This window comes from Caloenas nicobarica, chromosome 2, assembly GCF_036013445.1.
Source record: "Caloenas nicobarica isolate bCalNic1 chromosome 2, bCalNic1.hap1, whole genome shotgun sequence".
NCBI classification, from domain to species: Eukaryota; Metazoa; Chordata; class Aves; order Columbiformes; family Columbidae; genus Caloenas; species Caloenas nicobarica.
Window position 1 is genome coordinate 96811313 of NC_088246.1, and position 22555 is coordinate 96833867.

A 22555-nucleotide genomic window follows, 5' to 3' on the forward strand; every position below is an offset into this window, starting at 1 on the left:
GTGGCCAAGGAGAAAATAAGGAGCGTCTGCACCAAAGCCATTGCTCTGTTGTCGCTGAGCACGTAATAGAGCACAGAGTCAGGATATCAGCCAGCTCGCTGTGGGCACACTGGGATTGTTTCACTGCATGCCTGCAAAAAATCACTTCATGAAACATAAGGAAAAAGATCATTCCTCTTGCCTATTATCAAGGTCTTCCAAAAAAACTATCCATTACTCATCATTATCTTCCAGTGCTTCTCCTGTTTGCCATGTACAGAGTCACCCCAGCGAGCACTTCTTCCAGGCGCCACCGACTGTGGTATTTCAGACCTGCCCTGGCAGCTAAGCCGAGGGATCGGGAAAACCAGGACTTGCAAATGGCATTATAAACCAAGCATGCAAAACGGCTGAACCACCTCAGTTTTGAAACTAGGTTTTCAAGTTGATAGGTACCATTAAGGAGGACAGGACGCATCACTCAGGTGTCACTCATCCGTACGGTCTCCCACCAATGACCTTTGCAAAGGACAAATCGATACTAAGCAGATACTGTATCTACTATTTCTTACTGTGTGGGAAAGGTCAACCACTTTTCATGTATGTATCAGTTCTAACATTACTATTTTCAGACACATAACTGCTTAAACCTGGAAATAAAGAAAAAAAATCTTATCTTGCACATAGCACCATTTCAGAACATGTGATAATTAAAAAAAAAAAAAAGACTTGGATCGGAAACTTATTTCATAAGCAAGGTACAATGCTTATAGAAGGAATGTAAAGCTCTAACTTGCTCTCATGAAATAATCTCTGTAAATACAATGTAAATGAAATTATAAACAGCACTTATAAAACAACTTCCTTAACAAAATCTGGAACAACCTGTGTGTTTTATCACAGAAGCAAATATTTTTTTCAATACTAAGCTGTTTACATTTGTTTTGTGCACGCCTGCTACACCTTTTTTCATTTGCATGCACAGAGATTATTTTTCCCTTATAGTTCACTTAGATGGCATGTTTTGAGAGAGACCTTTATAGAAATACACATTTTGGTTCTACATTTAAACTCGATCTCATTTACCACAATGCCAAATCCTTTTAGCTTCAGCAAGAAAATTCTATGATACACATATTTTTAGGAGATACCTGGTGCTGAAATCTTAGCTGAAATTTCTTGATTTTTTTTTAATATGTATTTAAATTCCCAATGTATGCTTAAGTTTAACATTTTGTGGTAGCTGAAAGTTCAAGGATGAACATCAAAACTCTATTAAATTCAACAATTCAGTCATTATTCTGCAATAAAAATTTAAAAAGCGTAGTCATCAAAAAAGACGTAGTCATAAAAATTCAGGAAGAAAATGCCGCAAAAACACTGTCAGTATGTCACCTATCTGAAAGGCAATAGAAAGTATATTAAAAATCTATACTTCTGTGACATTGCAGCTAATAAAAATAAGCAATATGACAAGACACAGAGACAGTCAGCTGTGTCCTACATCACAGCACACAGACTCAATTTCCTCAATGAAAGAATAATTCAGTGGGTAGTTTCAGAAATCTTAAAATTAATTGCTCACGTGTAATTCTTCTTGTGGCACATGGCTACCACCGGAACTATAGCTTTTTTTCAGTGTTTAATTCCAAAGCAATATGATCTTTACCAAAAAAAAATAGTTTGGTTTTCTGATGAGATAACACAAGCAACTAATTAAAAATGAACACAAAGCGTAATTTCTGGTTTATATTTGTCAATATTGGTGATAGCAGCATCAGAATAGACTTTCCTAACCTGGCAGTGTACACCGTTCCCGAGTACAAAACTGTATGATCTGGATTTGCCTTCATATTTGCTTGACTGACAGAAACCACTCTCAGAACATGAATTTCCAAGAAAATAACAAAAGTAATTAAATATTTGAGTCAATGGATGTTTTCTATGATTTACGAAATTACAATAATCAATCCAGCTTACCTCTTGACCAAGCCAAGTGCGTCAAGAGTAAAAATAACTATTTTATTCTTAAAGAATTGCTTCCCCTTTCTTGAAATGAACTGCAGAGAGATTTTTTAAATGTGTGTATCTGTACATTAACCATGAGTGATGCTGAGAAGAGGATGCAAGAACTCTAATAAACTTTATCTAAATCTATTAAATGTATACATCGAAAGATTACAGATCCTTTTTATGATTTTGCTTCTGGATGTATGGAAATGCCATTTCTCCACTTCCATACAGCCAAAGAACATTAGTGCAATATATCCTTATGATGCTGCAGAGATAATACAACTCAGAAATTCATTACATTGAGTATTAAGTAACCCTTTTCCCATATGCAAGGTTTTTAAAATTCCAGCTTTCTGATTATTTTAAAACATTGTTCTTGTATGTCTTACACTTGCAATATGCAGTAGTGAAGCAGTGTCTTCTAAGCAGAGCCAGACTAAAGATTTAATACTGGTTTATGTTTGTTTTGTATTTAATATATGCAACAGGATGCCTTTTTCAGTTAAACTCAATGTTGTTGAATAATTCTATTAGGTGCAATACCGAAAAATGTTCATTTGGATGCAGAAGGATTTTTATTAAAAAAAAAAATAACCAATACAGACACTCGTATGATTCTTGTCATCTGCCACCCTGCTATTATAAAAGTCTCCTGCTTTTTAAAAGAAAGATCCAAAATAAAACAAGCTGAAGAGTCAGCTCTATGATCTGTAATGGTAATCTATATGTTACACAGTGGAAGTTTTTCCTTACTCCCTAACATTGAAGAACACAGCATACAATAGTAATTATTCTAGAAACAGTTACGCTTTCCACTGTGCCTTCCTAAGAAGAAGGATTAAATGGCAACATTGAAATATCACTGAGAGTAAATGGAAATCAGAATGCTAACGCTGCTTGTGAGCACGGAGGTGTGCTCAGGAGACTCTGCAGGGCTGTAGGTGTTGCTGTACCCAGCTCAAGCATCTACTTTTGAAAACAGCTATTCCTCATAGATAAGTCTCTTTCATTTCATTTGGCCCAACATTAATAGGCTGTCATCCTGCACAGTGTGAGAGAGGGTTGCAGAAGAAGCAAAACTAAATACTTTCTCCTGAACGTTGGTGGTGGGGGGGAAGCTTATAGCCAGCAGCGTCTTCCAGCTAGAAATCTTGGGTTTTTACACCCTCATAAAAGTGCAGTCAGAGAAAAAGCAGAAGAGAGGTGTAAGGCAGATTTTCTTCATTACAACTGTGAACATTACAATCCTATAGTTCCACTGCTATTGATCCAAATTCTGTGATGTGTTTTGGAGAAATCTTTGCTTTTAAGGAAGATGATAAAATGAAGAGGAATCCATAACAATTGTTTCCATGCACAAAAAGTGACATTAAAAGCAGGTAAATAAACTCAAAGCATACATATTATTCTATAAAGACATATTTTATAAAATAGCAAGAGTTACCTAAAACAAACCCCTAAAACCAATAACCAAGTACCTAAATTGTACATTTTTTTCATGGTGTAAACTAAGGGCAAGAAGTGTACTTTTGGCACATTCTATCCTGAACTTTCAGAGGGGTACCTTATTTAGAGATTCAGTTCACTTTCTTGCCCATACTCAAAAGGCCCAGCACTCAAATTTACCTTTTCTTTTTGCTCTTAAAAATTACACTAAAACTACTTTAAAAGGTATTTTATTATGACAGAAGCAAGTACCTGCTGTAAAACAATGTACACATTCTCATAAGCTTTTTCATAAATTCTCAGAAGCCATTATGTCCCATTTATTTTCAACTGAATTTTAACCATGCCCTTGCACTTAGTTCCACCTTACTATCTTACCATACCATCTTACCAGTAATCACTTTCGAGATTCCAACTTCTAGATCTTAATGAAAATTGTGCAGTTATATTACAGCCCTAATTTAACTACAGGACTCTGAGAATTTGGGCATCTGGGAGAAAAAGAACTGATTTTGTCCAATTCTTGATCGTCCAAGTACCTTGTGTAATTTCTTTAGAAGTGACAGATAACCCTCAGAAAATGACATCACATCAAAGTCAACAAAACAGCACAAGCCTAATCAAAGTGAAAACTATGAAGTGCATCATAAACACATGAAAGAAAAATTATTCTACCTGTATCGGACATGCTCGATTGTGTCATATGTCAACTTGCTGCTGATATTCTGACTATGAGGGTTGCCTAGGAGACAGAGATATAGAAGTTAATCATTAATCACAATTTTGCTATTAATTTTCTCTTTTATCAAAGAATTACAACAAACCAGCCTGAAAAGATGATAAAGAAAGATTTAATGTATACTTCACAGCAATGCCCTGAAGCTCCGTAGAGCAGTTAGTCAAGAGAAGGAACATATAACAGAAGAAAGCAATTATGACAGACCTTGAAACTTCAGCTGGATCTTTTACTGATACTTAGGCAGCTCCCTTAAAAAGAAAGTGCAACTGCAAATGCACAAATATACTAGGAAAAACTACAGACAGAATGCACATTCATAGATATATTTGTGCACTAGCCAAGAAGCAATTCAGAAGAGAGGATCTGGAGATAACATTCATGATTGGACACCAGGACTAACCCAGTTTTTATTTAGTGTCTGAAATTCAAACAGCTCATGAAAATATAAATTTTATTGCAAAATTAGGAGCCACCTTAGCAGTCCTCAGCACAGGCATGTATTAACAATTTAGACAGCATATAAGAAGGGCATGAATTTATCTTTTTGAGCAAAAAAGATTACATCAATATCCACACGGGCACAATATACTTTCCTATTAGTAAATGCTTAAACAACTTGCCTAAACAGTTCAGAAAGAGAACAAGAAAAATATTGCTATATTAATACAGTTTTTGCAGTAGGTTACAATATTACCTACTCTCTTTTTAACATTTTGAAGTCACCCTGCTGAAAGTTATTGAGTGGAAGTGTTGAAAAGAATAATAAATTTTGAGCTCAAACCCAAAGCTAATACCTAGACTTTTCGTTTCTGATGTTGAATTTGTGCAATTTCCAATTCAAATATTCTCAGTTTAGAAGTGAGAATCTCTCTTACTTGCATTCCTTTCCCTCATTTACACATGGAACAGCTAAACTGCAGTTCTTTGGGCCTGTGGATTATCACCAAGAAAATTTAAAAAGCTGCAAGTCAAAGTGCCCCTTCACTCACACCTCTGTCTGTTAAATAAACTCTTTGTATACAACAGTTACTGCCCTCAGAGGATCAGAGATGTAACTGAAAAAAAAATTGACCATACTAGAGCTCTTGTTATCATTTTAGATGAAAGCGGTATTAAAAAAGATAAAATTTGTTCTCCCGTAGCATTATAAGGTACTATACAAATCTGCTCCAAACTGGCAGCACTACTATTTCTATTCACAAGCCCTCAATTGATTCACAAATTTAATTCTTTTCCACCACAGATGATACTTATTGCAAGGGTTGAGCCCAGTGTTGTTTGAAATAACTAAGATCAGAGTGCATACATTTCACTTTACAATGGCTGCGGTGACAGAACATTAATTTTAATATCACTGACATGCATCTGAATAGGAGACTTTGAATGTAATCAAATCAGCATATCTTGTTATAACTGCAAAAACATCTATCCCCATGAAGAACATCTATTTCATAGTGGAACTTAATTCCATGCCTTGGATCCTGGCTGTGCCAGCATTCAGGAAAAAGAGAGTAGGAAATAACAGGCACAATGGCACATCGAAAATGAAAACTACCCAGAGCTCTCAAGTGGCTGGCCCAGGTGATAAGCACAAGTGTGCCAGGGCTTGAACGTACACAGTTTTCTTTTAAAGCAGTGATACCTAGTTCCCAAGTGAGGAATCATTTTGGTCTATGTTTCAGGGGGCACAAGAAAGACACAATACTATCAAAAAGAACACAGCCCACAGACAGTAACACACAATGAGAAATTTTAATTATTTCAGTGGGACTACTCACAGCATATATATATAATAGTATACAGTGTATTTTTTTCTGGTTGAGCATGGATCACTCTAACGTAAATTGTCTCACAGACTAACAACATTTCCTAAAGAGTGGATGCTGCTGTCTTTGTAGAAATGCACATTCAGTGAGTGGTTCTCGGCTAGATAATAATGTTCAAAAGAGATGAAAGGTTTAAGTAGAGGATGTGGGGATGCAGTACATGTAGGTGGTGCTGAAATGTCCCTGTCCATAGCTGCAATAGCTAAATCTCCACCCAGATATGGCACAACTCTGTAGATATTCTTGTGTGCGAGATTGCCTTGGCAATACACATACTTTTTTCTGGGTATGCACCTAAGTCTAACAGGCTGGGAGACATATAGCACCTATTCCCTGCCTAAATTCACTTGAGATCTTTGAGCTAAGCTTTCTTCTAAATAAAATGTTTCTACTGAGCCATAGTGTAAGCTCCCTGTGATGACTCTCACTGAGAAGGGGAGTGGTTCTGGATTCTGGTCCTTGCAAAAGAAATTGTTTTTACATTTTCTGCGAAAAACAAAAAGACTGAACAAACAGTGGTCAGAGCTACATTGTATTTGTTTATCCCCAGCACGATGCCTTAAGCCCTGGGCAACAGAGTCATGCTTCCTTTGATTTTTCTTGTTCACCAACATAGACATTTGGCCACCAAAGAACAAAGCTTGGGGTGACACGAAGGGACTATGACTCCTTTGTAAAATCACTGGTCTTCCAACTACTCTATAGCAGTGTTAAAAAACCCACAGAAGTACTCTTCAAACAACTCAAGAGGCACAGTTTGATCTATTTAGATGGAAACTAGAGAAGACTAATGAGAACGCTGGTTTGCACGTACCATAAATGTTGTTTCTGAGATCATCAGTAAAAGCTTTAAGTAGACTCTCTGGGAAAAGTGTTGAACCCGCATGATCCAGGTAAGTAATCCCTAAAATAAAAATAAAATTACCAGATTCAGTATTTTTTTAATATTTAACTTCATTTTCTACCACAGACTACATTGTGAAGCGTACCGTTTGAACACCCCTAGTGCAGTACCTCACACAAAAAGTCCATTTCCCTAAAGTTCCTGGGGTATGGTATTTCCCTGCCTGACTTAGAGGTCTCCACAGCTCTCAAAAAATGACTGTCAAATATGTTCCAATAGTCAGGCAACATTCACAGCAAGGCGTCTTTCATTCACTAGCAGAAGAACAAAGGAGAATACAATAGAAGCCAAACATTTTGATTGCATCTTTATAATCTTTAATTAAAACCAAAATATTTTAAGAGGTCTTTTCTTTCACGCTTATAATAATTACACATTCTTTGAAAGAGAAAAATATTTTTGTTCTGCCTGTACAAGACTGAGCAACCTGGTGTCTACAGCCACAGTACCTTGTTACTCCTAGGCACTACTTATTATGAAAGCGACTGTTACCACTATGATAATAATTATTATTAATAGCAACAACAGGATCAGTGTTGCCTCCTTGCTGACAGATAAAGCAACTCTCTCAAGAACTGACAAGGCCTAAATCATGCTTGAAGCCCAAAGACAGGACTAGTTTAAGTTTTACTGTATTTAAATATTTCTTCCCACTCTGCTGCACTTAATATTCAATTCATTTTAAAACTCTCCTTTTATATTATTAAGGTATTGCAAAACTTTTAAAGAAAAGCTTATTGGAAATGAAGGCTTTTTCATGTTTGGCCATTTTAGATTTCTTAATCTTTAGCAATTATTCTTCCATTTCTCCAGTGTGTTTCATGCCCTTTATTAGTTTTTTCAGTTCACTTACCTTAAGCATTTCAACCTATTTCAAATTTTGATAATGATGAATATGATTAAGATTAGAATTTATTAAGTATTTTAAAGGCCTCCACTTTCCACAGGGATTTAAAACTCAGTTAAGCTTTAAACGAGAAGCCTTGACGCTTGGAAATATGTATAATTATATATTATGTTGCCGTAGCAGTGATTCAGTGGGTAAAGATGTGAGGCAGTGCTAATGATAAAACCAACCTGGACACTCATCCCTCCTCTTATTTTCAAAAGAGAAAAGCTCTCCCCTGCCTCAAGATTTCCCCACTTACAGTGTCCAGCAAAAGCAGAATTTTTAATGATGGCTTGAAGTTAATCAAGTGGTTTGAGGTGCTTTGAGGTGTGGAGTGTGGAAAAAACCTAGATCAATTTATTAGATATACAGACTTTAAAGGTTTTTTGCTTTATTTTTAAGTCCTAGAAAGTTTCTTTCAAGCTGTACGAAGCAGCATGTACAAGCACACAGGGGTCAAAATGCAGCCAGGGGTCCGGCCGGCCCAGTTTCTGACAGGAGAGGGTACAGCTGCTCAGCTCACCCCAAAAACCAGGCATGCTGTGGCCTGGTAGGTGACAGCCAGGCCTCTGCCAGAAAGGGGACACCAGCAAGAGGACACCAGCGAGGGGACAGCATCTTTTCCTCCAGCAGGCCATATTCTCGCTACGACCATCCTGAGAACATGGCCTGCCAGGCAGCCCTCAACTTGGCACCAAACACCTTTACCCTGAGGTGGAGATGAAGTGGGGGGTGACGGCCATGACCACCAACACCGGGGCCCAGCTCCATGGCAGCGGTCAGGGCTACAAACAACCTACAGTCACTAGTTTCAGCTGGGAGAGCTGGCAAAGGCAGAAAGAGGAGGGAAGGACCACTGTCCTGAGGCGACCACCCCAGCCAACGCTCTCTCTGAACAAAGCCTGCACAGAGAAGCCATTTGGTTCATTAGCTCTTATGGGCACCACAAGCAGAGCCCAGTGATGCTCCTCTGGACCATCAGCAAGAGTAAAAACCAGGCAACTGGCTGAAGTTTCTCAAACGCAATTCGTTCAGCTGACAAGGGGACGGGCACTTTCTATCCCAAACGATGCTCCTGTGAGGCACTGTGGACTAAAAGACCTCTAGGTAAAGGCCCCCTCAGCGGTTTCTCAACTTTGATTTATTACATGGCTCATTACAAAGAACAATATTGAAGTTCTGTGAAATGGAGGCAAAAAGAACAGCCGGTCATTTTTTAAATCCCTCCTGTGGGTATATTACTTTGAAAATGTGGGAGGACATTTGGCTGAGGAAGGAAAAATTATTAATTCTGAAACTTTTATTTTATCTTTAATGTTGCTGTTTATTTAAAAACAGAGAAGAGCATTTAATACTCTCTATCCACTGCCCAAGAAGAGAAATAGGCTCTCTCATCATGCGAGACTGCACTGAAACAAATCTCTTTATTGCTATTGCAGTTTTATGCTGTAGGTTTTTTTTTCTCTGTCTTGTTTCAGTAAAACTATATTTTTACAGTAAAGAAAAAAATGTGGCACATGCATAACACTGGCAAAGAAAAGAGCATTAATAACTTTCAGTGTGCTTTCCCCTGATTTATTAACATTTGCTATTTTAACTTTATTAAAAGTTCATTAACCAAAGAGATTTGTCAGTATATACAGAATAATACAGTTCCTCCTGTTCCACTGTGGTATTTAGTATATAGGCTGTCAGCACTATAAAATTATACTGTTTACGGGAAGTAACAGGAGAAAGAAAATATGATCAACCAAAAGAAAATCAAAATGCAATATCTATCAAGACATGGTTTCATTACTCAAGGAAAATGTAAAATTAATTTTTAGTTTAATTTACATACTATTATTTTTGGAAAGTGTAACTGACTTCATTGATCTAATAATATACCAACAGTAAGATAAAATCAAGTTTCAGAAGTAGGTTTTTTTAATAGGAGTATCAAAACCCATTCAATGTGTTGGCATTAGTTATAGAAAGTTATTCGGCAAGAGTATCGGTTCATAAACTGTAATATCCATATGCTAATATTCTTGCAGATTAATTTTACACGAGGAGCTCTTTGGGAACCAACGCGGGCCAGTCTGTCCTGCTGAAGAAAGCACCAGCCAAGCTCTCTGTTCTCCTTCTGTGCTCCCATTCACCTCTTCATAAAGCATCCGCCATCTCTGAGCGCCTGCCTTCACTCTTTGTAAAACTTCATGAGTGCACAGGCACACACAGCCTCAGAAATGCCAGGGGACCATTCAGTTTAATTGAACACTTCTATCTCTTAAATGGAAAAAGATAAAGATAATTTAATTTGTAGCGTTTTAAAATTAGAGTTTAAGACCAGGTGAGAACATTTGACTGTACATAGTCTGACTGCCTGCAAAACACATAAGGCAAAAAGAAAGTAGCCAGATTAATCTCCTGGAGCCAAAATACCTGCTTCTGACAAAAGCACACTTTCCTAAAAGGTGACTCTACCTGACTTTGAAGAAAATTAAAGACATCATTTGATGAACTGAAAGTAGAACAAGGCAGTTACATCTTCATTAAATCTTTTAGTAATTAATCATTAAGCTATGTATAGACCTACCACCCAGAGGAAGGTCTATAGGAGGAGGAACACAGAAGGACCATGGAGGTGCTCCCTACGATGGCCTGGTGGCACACGGAGAGTAAGCTTTCTCCTCCTTCACACCCAGCCATATGCCCATGCCTGGTCACCCAGCTCCCATCTGGCTAAATTATTGATCCTTTGGTATTATGTAATCCGCTCTTTTAATCTCTGAAATTGTTCTTGGTGCTACACATTTCTGAACTTTGACTGCGCATCACTCCCAAAAATAAGCGATTTACCTGCATTCGGTGTGGCTGCTCCATGTCCACCTCCTTAAGCTTTCGCTATCATGTGATTCTACCACAGTCACCAAAACGAGCCGACCTGCGCTGTAGCTTCACAGATTATTTCTAACAGCCCCAGCATTTCAAAATTCCTGCACTCCAGCTGATTACAGGCTGCCAGCTACATTGCCAAAATTTTCATAATGAAGAACGAAATGTGTAGTTACAAGGCAGCAACTGTATAGTCATGAATTTTGATTGGCGGATATAATTGCAATTCAGTGGAATTGTATACATAATATTACTTGGAAAGTAGATAAAACCAATGCCCTGGGGAGAAAGTATATTTCTTAAGTACAGCAACATTAACAAAACCAGTATGAAATAGATTATCCAAAAATAAGCTAAAGGCAAAATAAAGTATTATCTGTCAAAAGATAAATATGAGAGATTTTCATACACCAAAACAAGAGAACAACCAAGTGACAAAATAGGGACAAGAGGGCTCTACAGAGGTTGTAGACAGGTGTGATATCACTTGGACAGAGTGAGGTTTTAACAGGTGGTATCACATCATGTACCTCAGGTTATTTTAGTTATCTAAATATCTAAATATCTGCCTTTAAGAGGCAGCTCCCTCTTTCCATTGACTGCATAAGAACTCACCTCCCCCCAGGGATGCTCCTAAATTAAATGTCAAAAGTAGCTTTACCTATGCAATACATACAACCTTCATAAAAATGCCTGAAATCTCATTATGAGACAGGGCATGGTATGCCTACACACTGTATAGACAGACAGACAGATAAAAATCCTGGTTCTGCAAAACCATTAATGAAGTACACTAAAAGAAAAAAAAAATCCTACTAATATGGCTTGAGATCTGCTTTTGCTGAATATTTTCTGGATTTAACATTTAATGGATATTGTTATCTGCACCTTCAGTTCCTGTTTGGCACTGAATTTAGACAAAAGCTATCAAAACCAGAGCATGTTTTCTGAATAGCAATGTGCCTCTCACCCAAACACTCCTGCTCTGCCAGACAAGGTAATATTTTGTTTCCCTTGCTTAGGGCCAAGGAGCTCTTCAAAAGACCACAAAAAAACAGTGCTTGATGGACAAGGCCAGAGATGCCCAAAGCCTGAATAGTTACCATGCAGTTAAAGGAGACGCTGTTCCTCAGCATGATTTGACTTAATTGCTACAGGCCCAGGGAAGTAACGCAGCAGTCAGCCCGCAGCCATGGGGCATGTTCTGCTGCCCGCTGAAGGTCCACAGAGCTCATCAGTTTGAGTCATCACAGCTCAACCCAACTGCCAAATGCTGATTTGCACTGGACTGTGAGTAACGTGGATAACGGTATCGATATTTTAAGGGCTGCTAACAAGCTACTGAGCTCTATGGGAAACTGGTGTTTTAATTAATGTATTTTAGTGTCTGACTTGATGGACTAATTACAAAAAAGCAAAGCATGAAATGTGCAATTGCATTTATCCATAATAAGTTCCTATTATTTTTCTCCACGTGCTACTGATTTGCATTATTTTCTCTCATTGCATTATTACCTGCAGCAAAGCAGACAGATCATTAGAACAGCTTACAGTCAATACCATACACCTTCTTTGCCTGCTGTACTCCTCAGCAGGGGCCATACCAACTCCACAAAAGCTCTTTAGGTGGCTCAGGCTGTTCCAGTAGGCACTGGCACTATTCCATGTACATGAGTGCCTCCTTGCAGCTTATAGTTTACAGCTTGCTGGTATTGAGGTCTATGTGAGTGCAAAAGAAAGCAGGGATTTCACATTTATTAAGAAGTCACATCCAACCCTATGAAATATATCTTTCTTAGCCACAGAAAAAAAAAATTACATGCTATCAAATATCATCATTTGCCAGCTTCTGTGCTAAATGAGACCACAGTAAAGGGATCAATCAGCATCCACCTTCATCCATTTGACCTATCCATAAGATGCAGCTTTATTCAGTGCTCACTTTTTGCTCACTGGGGCATGATTAAATATTGACTGCAGTCGGTGATGTTATTTCCACAGACACTTTCAGCGAGTTGTGTGGGACCAGCTGAAGCCCCCACTTGTGGGCATGAATCAGAGGTACCTCAGCTACACGCGAATAACATACTGCAGCCTACCGGCTCGGTGTCTTCGGATGAAATATAAATCACAAGTGATTCATATCTATGCAAGTCTTCAAACAACTGTAGCTCACCCAAACTGAAACTAGCTTTCACACCTTTCTAGTGAAGAAACTACCATCTTTCAGTCTCTCCTTTTTTTCTTTCTCTCTGATGCGATTGATCAAATGAAAGAAGAGTTGAAAGAGAACATACTTCCTGTTCTTCTGTTACTGGAAAATACTTTTGTTGGTTTTGTTGAAATTTTCACAGAAACATTCACTTTTGTGCATGAAAGAGGCATTCAGAATTTCCACTGGAGATGAAACCACCATAATAAAAAGCGATGTTTAAGGAATCTTAATAATAATTGTTTATAACAGCAGTCATTAGCTAAACATTCTAGTAGTATTCTCCCGCTCTACTTTTCTCCTCATTATTCCCATAAAACAACCACATCTTACAGCAACATGCTAAGATAATATTTGAAACTGACTTTTCTAGTCAGTTCTATTTCTTGCTCTGTGACCTGAACTAATTGGACTCGTATAAAATCTAGGACAAATTAGTGACTCTAAATATTCCCTGCAAAATATTTCAAATGAAATGTGCAGTGATATACAGAAGCTCTTTTAAATTATTTTATGAGTTTCAAAAAAACTAGAAGAAAAAGTTCAAAATAACGGAAACCAAAAAGTAACTCTTTTCTTCTCCCTTTTCCCTTAAAACTAATTTCGTTACCTAGAAATAGTACGAGCTTTTGGGAGCTAGAGCCTTGAATTGAACATGCAACCACAGCAATAATTACGCACCCACATGAGAACCGGCACATGCAACAAACAGCAAATGTCAGATGGCAAAAATCAGTGATCCCAACTTTGAAGCCCCACAGAAGTACTTCCCAGCCGTTATTTATTCCCAAGGACAAGATGTGTAATGCCTCGTTTGGCAAACACAACGGTACCTCCCTCTGCTGGCCTTTTTTGGCAAAGAGAAGAGGCTGCTACTTCAAATCAGTAATAAAATTATTCTCCAGTGGAGGTTCTTCACACGAGCTTTCCCACAAATGATTACAGCCCTTGATTTATTTATACCATCCAGCAAACAGTCCATTGCCAGGAACAGATAGTGAAGATCAATTTCAGGGATATAAGAATAAGAGAAACATAAGTTTCCCTTCCCCATAAATTTGTACTCTGTTTAAGAGACAAACATGTAAAACCAAATAACCATGTTACCAAGACAAGATACGTGTAAATTCAAAGACCATGAAATAAAGAATGTGAGGACTGTTGGCCAGAACCCCACCCTCAAAACATGAGAGGTCTGAGAAGATTCTCCTGGCCCACAGTGGGCAGTCCTTCACTACACCAGGTAAGGACACTCATCAGCCAAGCTACTTCCACCTGAAAAATAGGTAGGTTGTTAGTCCATCTTGCTCAAACCGGAACAGGACTTCAGAATCACATCCTCCTAGTAAGAAACTACATCTTAACCTCTACAGTAGGGCTGTCAAACCCATTTTTACCAGGGACCACATCGGCCTCGCAGTTGCCTTCAAAGGGCCAAATGCAATTTTAGGACTGTATAAATGTAGGAGTAGTTACAGCACTGCTTTGCTTTAATACCTCTCTTTACCCACTCAGCTCCAACTGATATTTCTCCTTTGACAAGCCAGTAGCACATCTCCACCTTCTCTGGCTAAAAATGCCACCTTCCTTTATTTCTAATGCATGATAAATCTGACAACGCATTCCAGTCCCAGTGGTACCTCTTCCAGCTGGAAGCCCTTTCTCTGAAAGTAACAAGAGGATGGAAAGCATGGGGTGGAACACACATTTTAGAAGAATATCTCAGAATATTGGAAAACTAGATTAATTTTCTCTAACTTTACTGAAAAAATACCTCCTCAGACCAACAGAACCGAATGTCTTGTCTTACAATCCTATCTGTTACTGCTTACCTGATTTACCTCTTAAATGTTCTAGTAGTCAGAAAAATACCCCAGCATTATTAAACCAGGGAGAGGTTTAATGTTTGAAAAGTCCATGTATAATGCTTGACAAACATCTCCCAAATCACCTTTTCACCAGTAAACAGTCACCAATGTAAACTGAAACCACAAACAGGAGACTGGAACAATTTTTCAGTGTGCTTTCTAAAGTTTGAAAAAAAATGTCAAGTATAGGAGTTTCAGTATCGCTTCTGAGTAACTATTTAAGATTTAATAGAGTGTATGGTGGGAATTTAATCTCAATAAGATAGAAATACTGAGAGGGATATAGGAGGTATGCATTAAAAATTATGTATAAGCTTTCCTAGTGCATATGTATTGGGTTAATCTAGACATTTTTTCATCATGAAATTTTTAGCACTGATCTCCCACAGAGCAAGCCAGTTTAACTTTTACTTAATAGTAATTTGATCCAAGCTGCTACCTCAAGTGAAACTTATTCAACTACAAACAGACCAATCTAAATGAAAAGATTATTCTCAATTGCTTTACCTTTACTGAAGTCCGCAGACTGCATTAGATATACAGACACCAATAATGCAACACATTAAAGAATGTTATTTCTTATTTGGGGATTTTTTTTAAATGACAATTATGTTATAAATTTTTTTCAGGACTGACTGCAATTTCCTAATACCTCCACAAACAGTATACTACTTCAGTATAAAAAGCACTGTCTAATTTGAAAACAAGATTTTTTGCACTCAAAAATAAATATCTAACACACACTAACAGGTTTCTGTCAATAATTTAATAGGAATGTAATTATACATTGGCATGAATGATCTGTTAATACCTTATTATATTTGGCCTAAATTAGTTTCTACAGTTTGTTTGCCATTTATTAGGGGTCTACCCATGCATAGATTCAAAGTCTTCAACAACCATTTCCAGGAATGTGCTAGGAATGAACAAGTACATTTATCAAAAACTAATGTTACACTAAACCACAGTTTTTAATTCTGAAACAGTATGAGAACTGCAGAGATTTGTTAGCTAGTTCTGACAAAAGTAACAAAATATCAGCTTCCTAATGACTAGGCCTGAACACAGGAGTATGTGAGAGAAATCCTACCTAACACAGCCCTGCTCTTAATAGAAATAACAGCACGCAGCCTCCAGATATTCTATTTTTTTTACTTCACTGATGTCTGGCATGTTACAGCTTACTAAAAGAAAACTAAAAATCACTTATGCTCTCAACACAAGCACATAGTTTATGACCCTCTTTCTAAAGGACTGTTACCATGTGACATAGCTTTTGGAGGTTGGGTCATTACTTTGAATCTAACTTTGGACAGCAAAAATCCACTGCTGGATACTGCCATACAGCTGTTGAGGAGTTAGTGGCTCTTCCAGAGACATTACCTTACATTGTGTACAGACATTATTTCAGATGTCAGGCTTTCTGACCTCTGAAGGGCTGCGATGGGGCAAAAACCATCTTTTCCAAAGCCCAGTGAGTCGAAAAGAACCCAAGCGAGGTCTGATTGAGTTTCTACAATGAAAAACCAGAGCAGAACTTTGCCTTCAGGTCACAGAGACCTCACCTCTGTGGAAGAGAAGCAAGCTCCATTCAAACATGAAAACATGCATCAAGGTCTGATTAGAGTCTTTGAAGTAATTGTGAGGCTCTGCTGAACTCTGTATGAGATAAAACATTAACAAATAAGCTATAATCAGCACTTCCTAACCCTACTGCACTGATTACGTTTTTGGTTCTGGGCCAAGTTAAAGAACTGGGTTATGATCTGCACAGAAGCTTAAATGACCTTTGAAACAAGTGGAATTTTCCTTTCTTGAATAAGATACGCTTGGCTGCTCATATTGCTGTCTCCTCGTATAGCATCTACAGGAGCTCTTCAGGCTCCGGTGCATGCATGGACTTTCTAGAAGTCCAGGCATCATTTCAAAAAGTGCAACATTTTTAATAATCCATTGACAAAAGGAGTAGGAGGACTATTATAACAGAGGAAACACCAACAGAATCCCAACATGACATTAATCAATTTACTAGAGTCAGTCACATCAAACAAAGAACAGCTCCAGAAGTGTATTCAAGACATCAAGGTGATTGACTGTTTCCTCCAAGCACATATTATACACCTTTATTTACAAATATACATAAGTATGCCTGTGTATGCTGTACTGAGATGGGTATATGAATATGTGTACATAAGTATCCCTTTAAGAGGATAATTAGTGTTTTCATGTTACTTCTTGGAGCAGAACATAAGGAAAAGCAGATGTGACTCTGAAGACTCTTTTCCCTTACAGCTCTTTTCCACCTTCTCTTCTTTACTACTTCCCTAAATACAGATTTTGATATTTTTGGCAAAGTGATAACCTAGAAGTCATCACATCTGCTTTCAGTCTCAATCAAAATTAGTGTCTACAGAACAGCATCAACACTCAACAAAAACAATATCAACTTTCGGTAATGTACCAAAGTGTGTTTTGGTTTGGTGTAGTTTGCTTTGTTTGGGTTTTTTTTGGGGGGGGAGAAGAGGAGGGTTTGTTGTTTGTTTCTTTGGTTTTTGTTATGGCTTTTTTTTGTTAAAGAAAGAAAACATACTTTACCTTAAGTGCCATTCCCTCCCCCCCAGGTAAGACAGACCAAACCAAAGGTATCTAAATTCCCACTGGTGGTTTTCTTTGAATGGAGTCAGGCACACTTCTAACTTAAAGAAATTTGCATTTGCTAGAGAATTCCAGTTTTGGGTGACTGAGTTTTAATGTTCAGCTCAATGCAAGTCCATTCAGCCAACTACTCTTCTCCTTTGCAACTTTACTTTGTTTATCAGGATGTTCTATGTTTAAATAAAAGTAGGATTTGGCAGATCTGTGAAGTTAATCTGATTTATGCTAGTACTAAGAGAATACAAATATCTGAGTATCATGAACCAAATAATAGACTGATACTACTGATATAAATATAAAGAATTTCATGTTTGGTAACAACCTACCAGTGGATACTTTTGCCTACAAAAATAGGTTTCCCAGTTGCTCCTTTTTTTTTTTTTTTTCCTTCTTTTAGGGTCCTGACGTTAAAGCAATTACAACTTTATCCCAATTTCATAATTACACATCTAAATAATATTTTGCAATGCTTCACTAAATCATAGTAGAACTCGTGTCAATTAAAGGGCTTCCTTCAATACTAATAACATTAGAAATGAACGAGAACTATAGTTTCACCATAAATTATTCAAAGTACTAAATACAAATGGCCTTATTAACACTATACTAGTTTGAGAATGAAGAAAAGATTATGCATGGAAAAACAAATATTCCACAGTTTCCCTAATCTCTGAGTTTAAAATCACAGCTCTGCCACAACACCAGCTATTGTGTTTTGCCTCAAGGCAGCTGAGAAAACATTATGCATTTAAAAATCAAGGTCTCCCCCCACAAAATATACAGGCCTGCCATATTTGAATAAATGACAAGACCATACACAAAATTCATATGACATATCTTACTCTGTTTATGACACAAGATACTTGAAAATACTATCTAGATAAAACCACACATAGCAGAGTCTGCCTCCAGAACTGATTACAGGACTGGATCCTGAGTGCTAATTTAATATCTGGAGTCTCCATAATTATCACAATCACACTGAAGTGCTGGGGTTGCTGGAGTTCCCTCCCCATGCTAAAGCCTGGTCTTTCCTTATAGACGACTTCTACCAATGCTGTACAAACCAGAGATTGCTGAACACACCTATTCCTTACACAGGCAAAGGATGTCAGGTGGCAAGTTCGGAGTCACAGAAGCTAAGAAATTAATGAATTGATTCTGTAACATGACGTGAGAACGGAGAGGAATTTTAAGTGAGGTGACCATTACTTATGACAACGAATGATCAAGTTAATAATGAGCAGTATTATCATAAATGGAAAAGTAATAGTAATTTGCTAATCTTTCAGAGCTAATTTCTGTGCTGTTAGTTTTCAAATACTTCCTCAGACTTGCTAGCCTAAAACTATAACTAGAAGTAACATGACAGAATACTATTGAGTTCCTGTAATGAGCTCTTATTATAACCTGCAAATTTCTACTTTTTTTGAATTTCTGTATGCAGCAATAATATTACCATATTCCCCTAAAGCAAGTATGTTGACAGCAACAATAGTACATTTGGTTCTTATCACTTGCATTTTAAAGCTACTAATTTGTCATTGAGATGAAATTCATTTGCAATTCTTGTTTATTTTTAGCACAACTGCAAGAACATTTTTCACCAAAAGGATCACTCAGGAGATGTAAAAATGAAACACCTAAACATATCAAAACAACCTTCTAAAATAGTTAGTAAAGGTTCCCAGTGGAGCACAGAAAGACCAAGGTATTGGTCGGGGGTTTGGAAAATATAATCAAAAAGATTATATAACAACTCTAAGCAAACGAAGCACAAAATCAAATATTTCCATAAAAACTTAAATTTTAAAATTAGTATGTTAGGTTGCCCTCATTTGTGTCCTTAGTTACAGTTACCTCAAGAAGGACCTGATTTTCAGAGAACTGATTTTCAAAGAATTGTGAGATCACATCCATTTTAAATCTGGTTCAGTCAGATGTCTCAATCTTTCCCACCACCTTTCAAATTATAGAATCTAAAATTCAAACAATCGAAGGGGGAAGAAATCTTGGTCAAAATACCCTGACACAATGATAACTCAAAGAATGCATCTAACCTACTGCATACAACAATTGTTTCTACGTGTTTCGTTCCAGATCTGTTTAGTTCTACAAACTCCTCTCCAAATCTGTGCCATAAATACCAGAATGGGAATGATCCCTATTATGACATGTAGTCACCACCATAATACAACTAGTGGCTCTCCAATAGTCAGACTAGAATGAACCCAGGCAATTAGCTGCACAGAACATCAAGCAGGTTTCATGTGTTGCAAGTGCTTTGACGAAGTTTGTTTCCAGAGGGACACTGAGCCTTTCTCAATGTTTTGTATAAATACCAGATATCTGGTACTTTATCTCCACAGAAGTCAAGATAAAGTGATAAAGTGAGCCTCGTGAGATCAGTTATTGCACAGTGTATACACAGTTGTTTTTTTTTTTTTCTATGGGAGCAAAGTACAGGCTTCCCTTCTCCAACTTGTGCTGACAGAGGGATGTAAGAAAGGCATCAAGTGTAAACTTTTCCCCATGCCCACCCCACTCTGGTTTTCCCCTTTTCCACCTCTCAAGGTGAAACACTTATTTCTTTCTGCTAAGGGAGACGACTGTTAGGCACTTCATGTTCTCACCACAGTAGGAATAAAATTCCTGGATTTATATATTTACACTCATTTATCTTTATTTATTTATGTTTATATTTTTACATATACCCATTGCAATCACTGTTCAGTGGAGAGACAATAAGAAACAATCACTTTTGATAGGAATAAGTTCTTGCTTATATGACTTTTTCACTAGTGTTCGATTTTTCTCATATCACATTCCTATTTGCAAGCTGGGAAGCCCAACCAACCAGAGGACTACACTAGACTAGGCTGCTGTTTTCTCCTGTGTCATTCTACAAGGAATATATAGTGTAGTGAAGTAGATTCAACGCACACAACATTGTCCATAGCTCGTTTACATTAAGAACCTAAACAGTAAGGTTTCTCCTCTGCATTCAGCTATTTCTTTTCTCAAACTATGGAGTAATTTAATTGACAGGTCAAAAAATGGAGATGCAGAGTGACTAGAAAGACCACAAGTCAGGTAGATAGATTATTAAATAAAAGTATTAAAATTAATCTGTTGTTCTAAGGAAAAAAAACAAGAGAGCTCCCTTCCACTCCCCTCACTTATGTCCAGAAGCTCTTTATATTATAAATATCAATTTTACTAATTTGAAAAATTCTCATGCTCTTTCAGTACAATCCATGTAAGAATAATTTTTAAAGCCACAGTAAATTCTATAAACATGTAACTCAAGAGGTATTTGAAGAGGTTACAACTAGTCAAAGGCAGGTTTTCCTGCTAGCTTCCATATACCCCCTCATTATAAATAGTTTTACAAGAAGCACTGAAATACAAAACCTGAAGGAGATCATTGTAAATTCACTGCTATTTGATCAGTTTAGTACGTAATCACATTTCCACTGCAAGCATGGAAGGAAGCAGAAGCAAAAGTGACTGTTATTAGATGTTGGATGTACCCACAAGGTATCTGGTGTTCAGATTTGAAGATTTGATCAGGCACTTTTGGAAACATGACAGCTGTCATGAGATTATTTGGTATTGTTTCCCCCACTTCAGTGGCACTGAAGTTTACCCAGGAAGTGCTGCAGTGTAATCCTCGTGACACTTTACAAGAACACCCACCCTTCCCTGTACTTGCAGATATGGAAGAAAAACTGATTAAAGTTCTGATGGTAACAGCTATTTAATCTCTGAGGAGCTGTCATGCTCAGTGATGCAAAGCTCAGAGAATCGATCTAGTGCCTCCAAACAAGCATTACACACTGTGAAGTCTGCAACAGTCCACACATTTAAAGGAATTGAGGTTTTCATTTTTTTTTTTAATGGGTAGCTTCAGCTCCCATAAGCTAAAAAGCTGGTTTTGCCTTTCATTAGAGCTAATCAGAATATAAATATTCCAACAAAAGCAAATGTTTTTAAATTTGACATTTGAGGGACTTGGAGGGAAGGATTTCTCCCAAGCCTTGAAAAACACCAGATGGAAAGGAAACCCAGTAAAAAAAAATATTCAGTGTCATTCACTAGGATTTCTATTTTTTCATAATTCATGAAATGCTCAACCTTATACTATTACAGGCTTCTAAGGAAAACCAAGAGTTCCAAAAGGGAGAAATAGATGGCTTTGCCTTCCAGAGAGCATTTGTTGATATTGAAAAACAGGAGGTGGAGGGGAGGCTTGTTTTTATACAGCCTACATCTCAAGGAGGGTTCCCATAGGACCACAGGAAGGCTTCATCTTCTGTCCCCAAACCTCTCCTAGCAGGTCAGATGAAGCTGGGGCCATGCTGGTGCACACTGAAAGACAGTCCTGGCTCCACAGCCTTGGGGTGCAGTGACACTTTCTGTGCTCTGCAGATGAGCTTCGTTGAGCCTGAACATAAGGCAGCTCCTAACAAAAATCATCATTACTTCCTTCCTCACTCCCAGAAGTCTGACTTCTATCCAAGCAGTATTTTATCACCCAAAGATAACTTTAAATTCTAATTTCCAACCAAAAAAAACCCTAGGTGTCTAAAGAAATAGAAGACTGAAAGTTTAAAACAAAACTTTATAATGAGTAATGAAAGCTACTATCGAATTCGCTTTTTGTGACATGAAAAGGAACATTAAAGAAGTTTACTTTTTGTCCCCAGACATCTGTCTCCTTTCCCCCTTATTCACACCCATCCTCTTCCTTTAGTTCAGTGTTTTATACACACTGAGAGGCTCTAAAAAATGCAACTGAAGTGGGAATCACCACTCATGATCAACCCTTCTTAAAGAAAATATTTCACAGTATCAAACCCTAAAGTGTCGTTATTTAAAAAAACAAACAACCAAACCAAACAAACAAAAACTGTCATAATTTTTCTCCATTCCTTCTGCATTCTGCTTCTGGTGAGGCTGGAGAAATACTAAGACAGTTCACTGATCAAACATTACCTGGACAGTTAACAATCCTCAAAACAGAAGGCTTAATTTCATTAATGGAGAAAACCTGGCACAGACATATGCCTCAGTCAAATCAGAAACAGTTGCAAACAACTGAATGGAAAGGAACTTTTGAGACCCACTTACGGGGGCTGCTCTGT

The 22555-nt window shown here is 37.5% G+C and overlaps 1 protein-coding gene across 2 annotated transcripts in view; it reads right to left on the bottom strand.

The window, feature by feature from the left end:
• MOCOS (molybdenum cofactor sulfurase) overlaps positions 1 to 22555 on the bottom strand; it is a 228967-nt gene that overhangs the window by 195151 nt on the left and 11261 nt on the right. For both annotated transcript variants that reach the window (XM_065629343.1, XM_065629342.1), the window contains exons 2-3: positions 6818 to 6907; positions 4114 to 4180 (exon numbers count right to left, since the gene is read on the bottom strand). In XM_065629343.1, coding sequence (XP_065485415.1) covers positions 4114 to 4180; positions 6818 to 6907 — 157 coding nt within the window. The remainder of the gene's footprint in view (positions 1 to 4113; positions 4181 to 6817; positions 6908 to 22555) is intronic.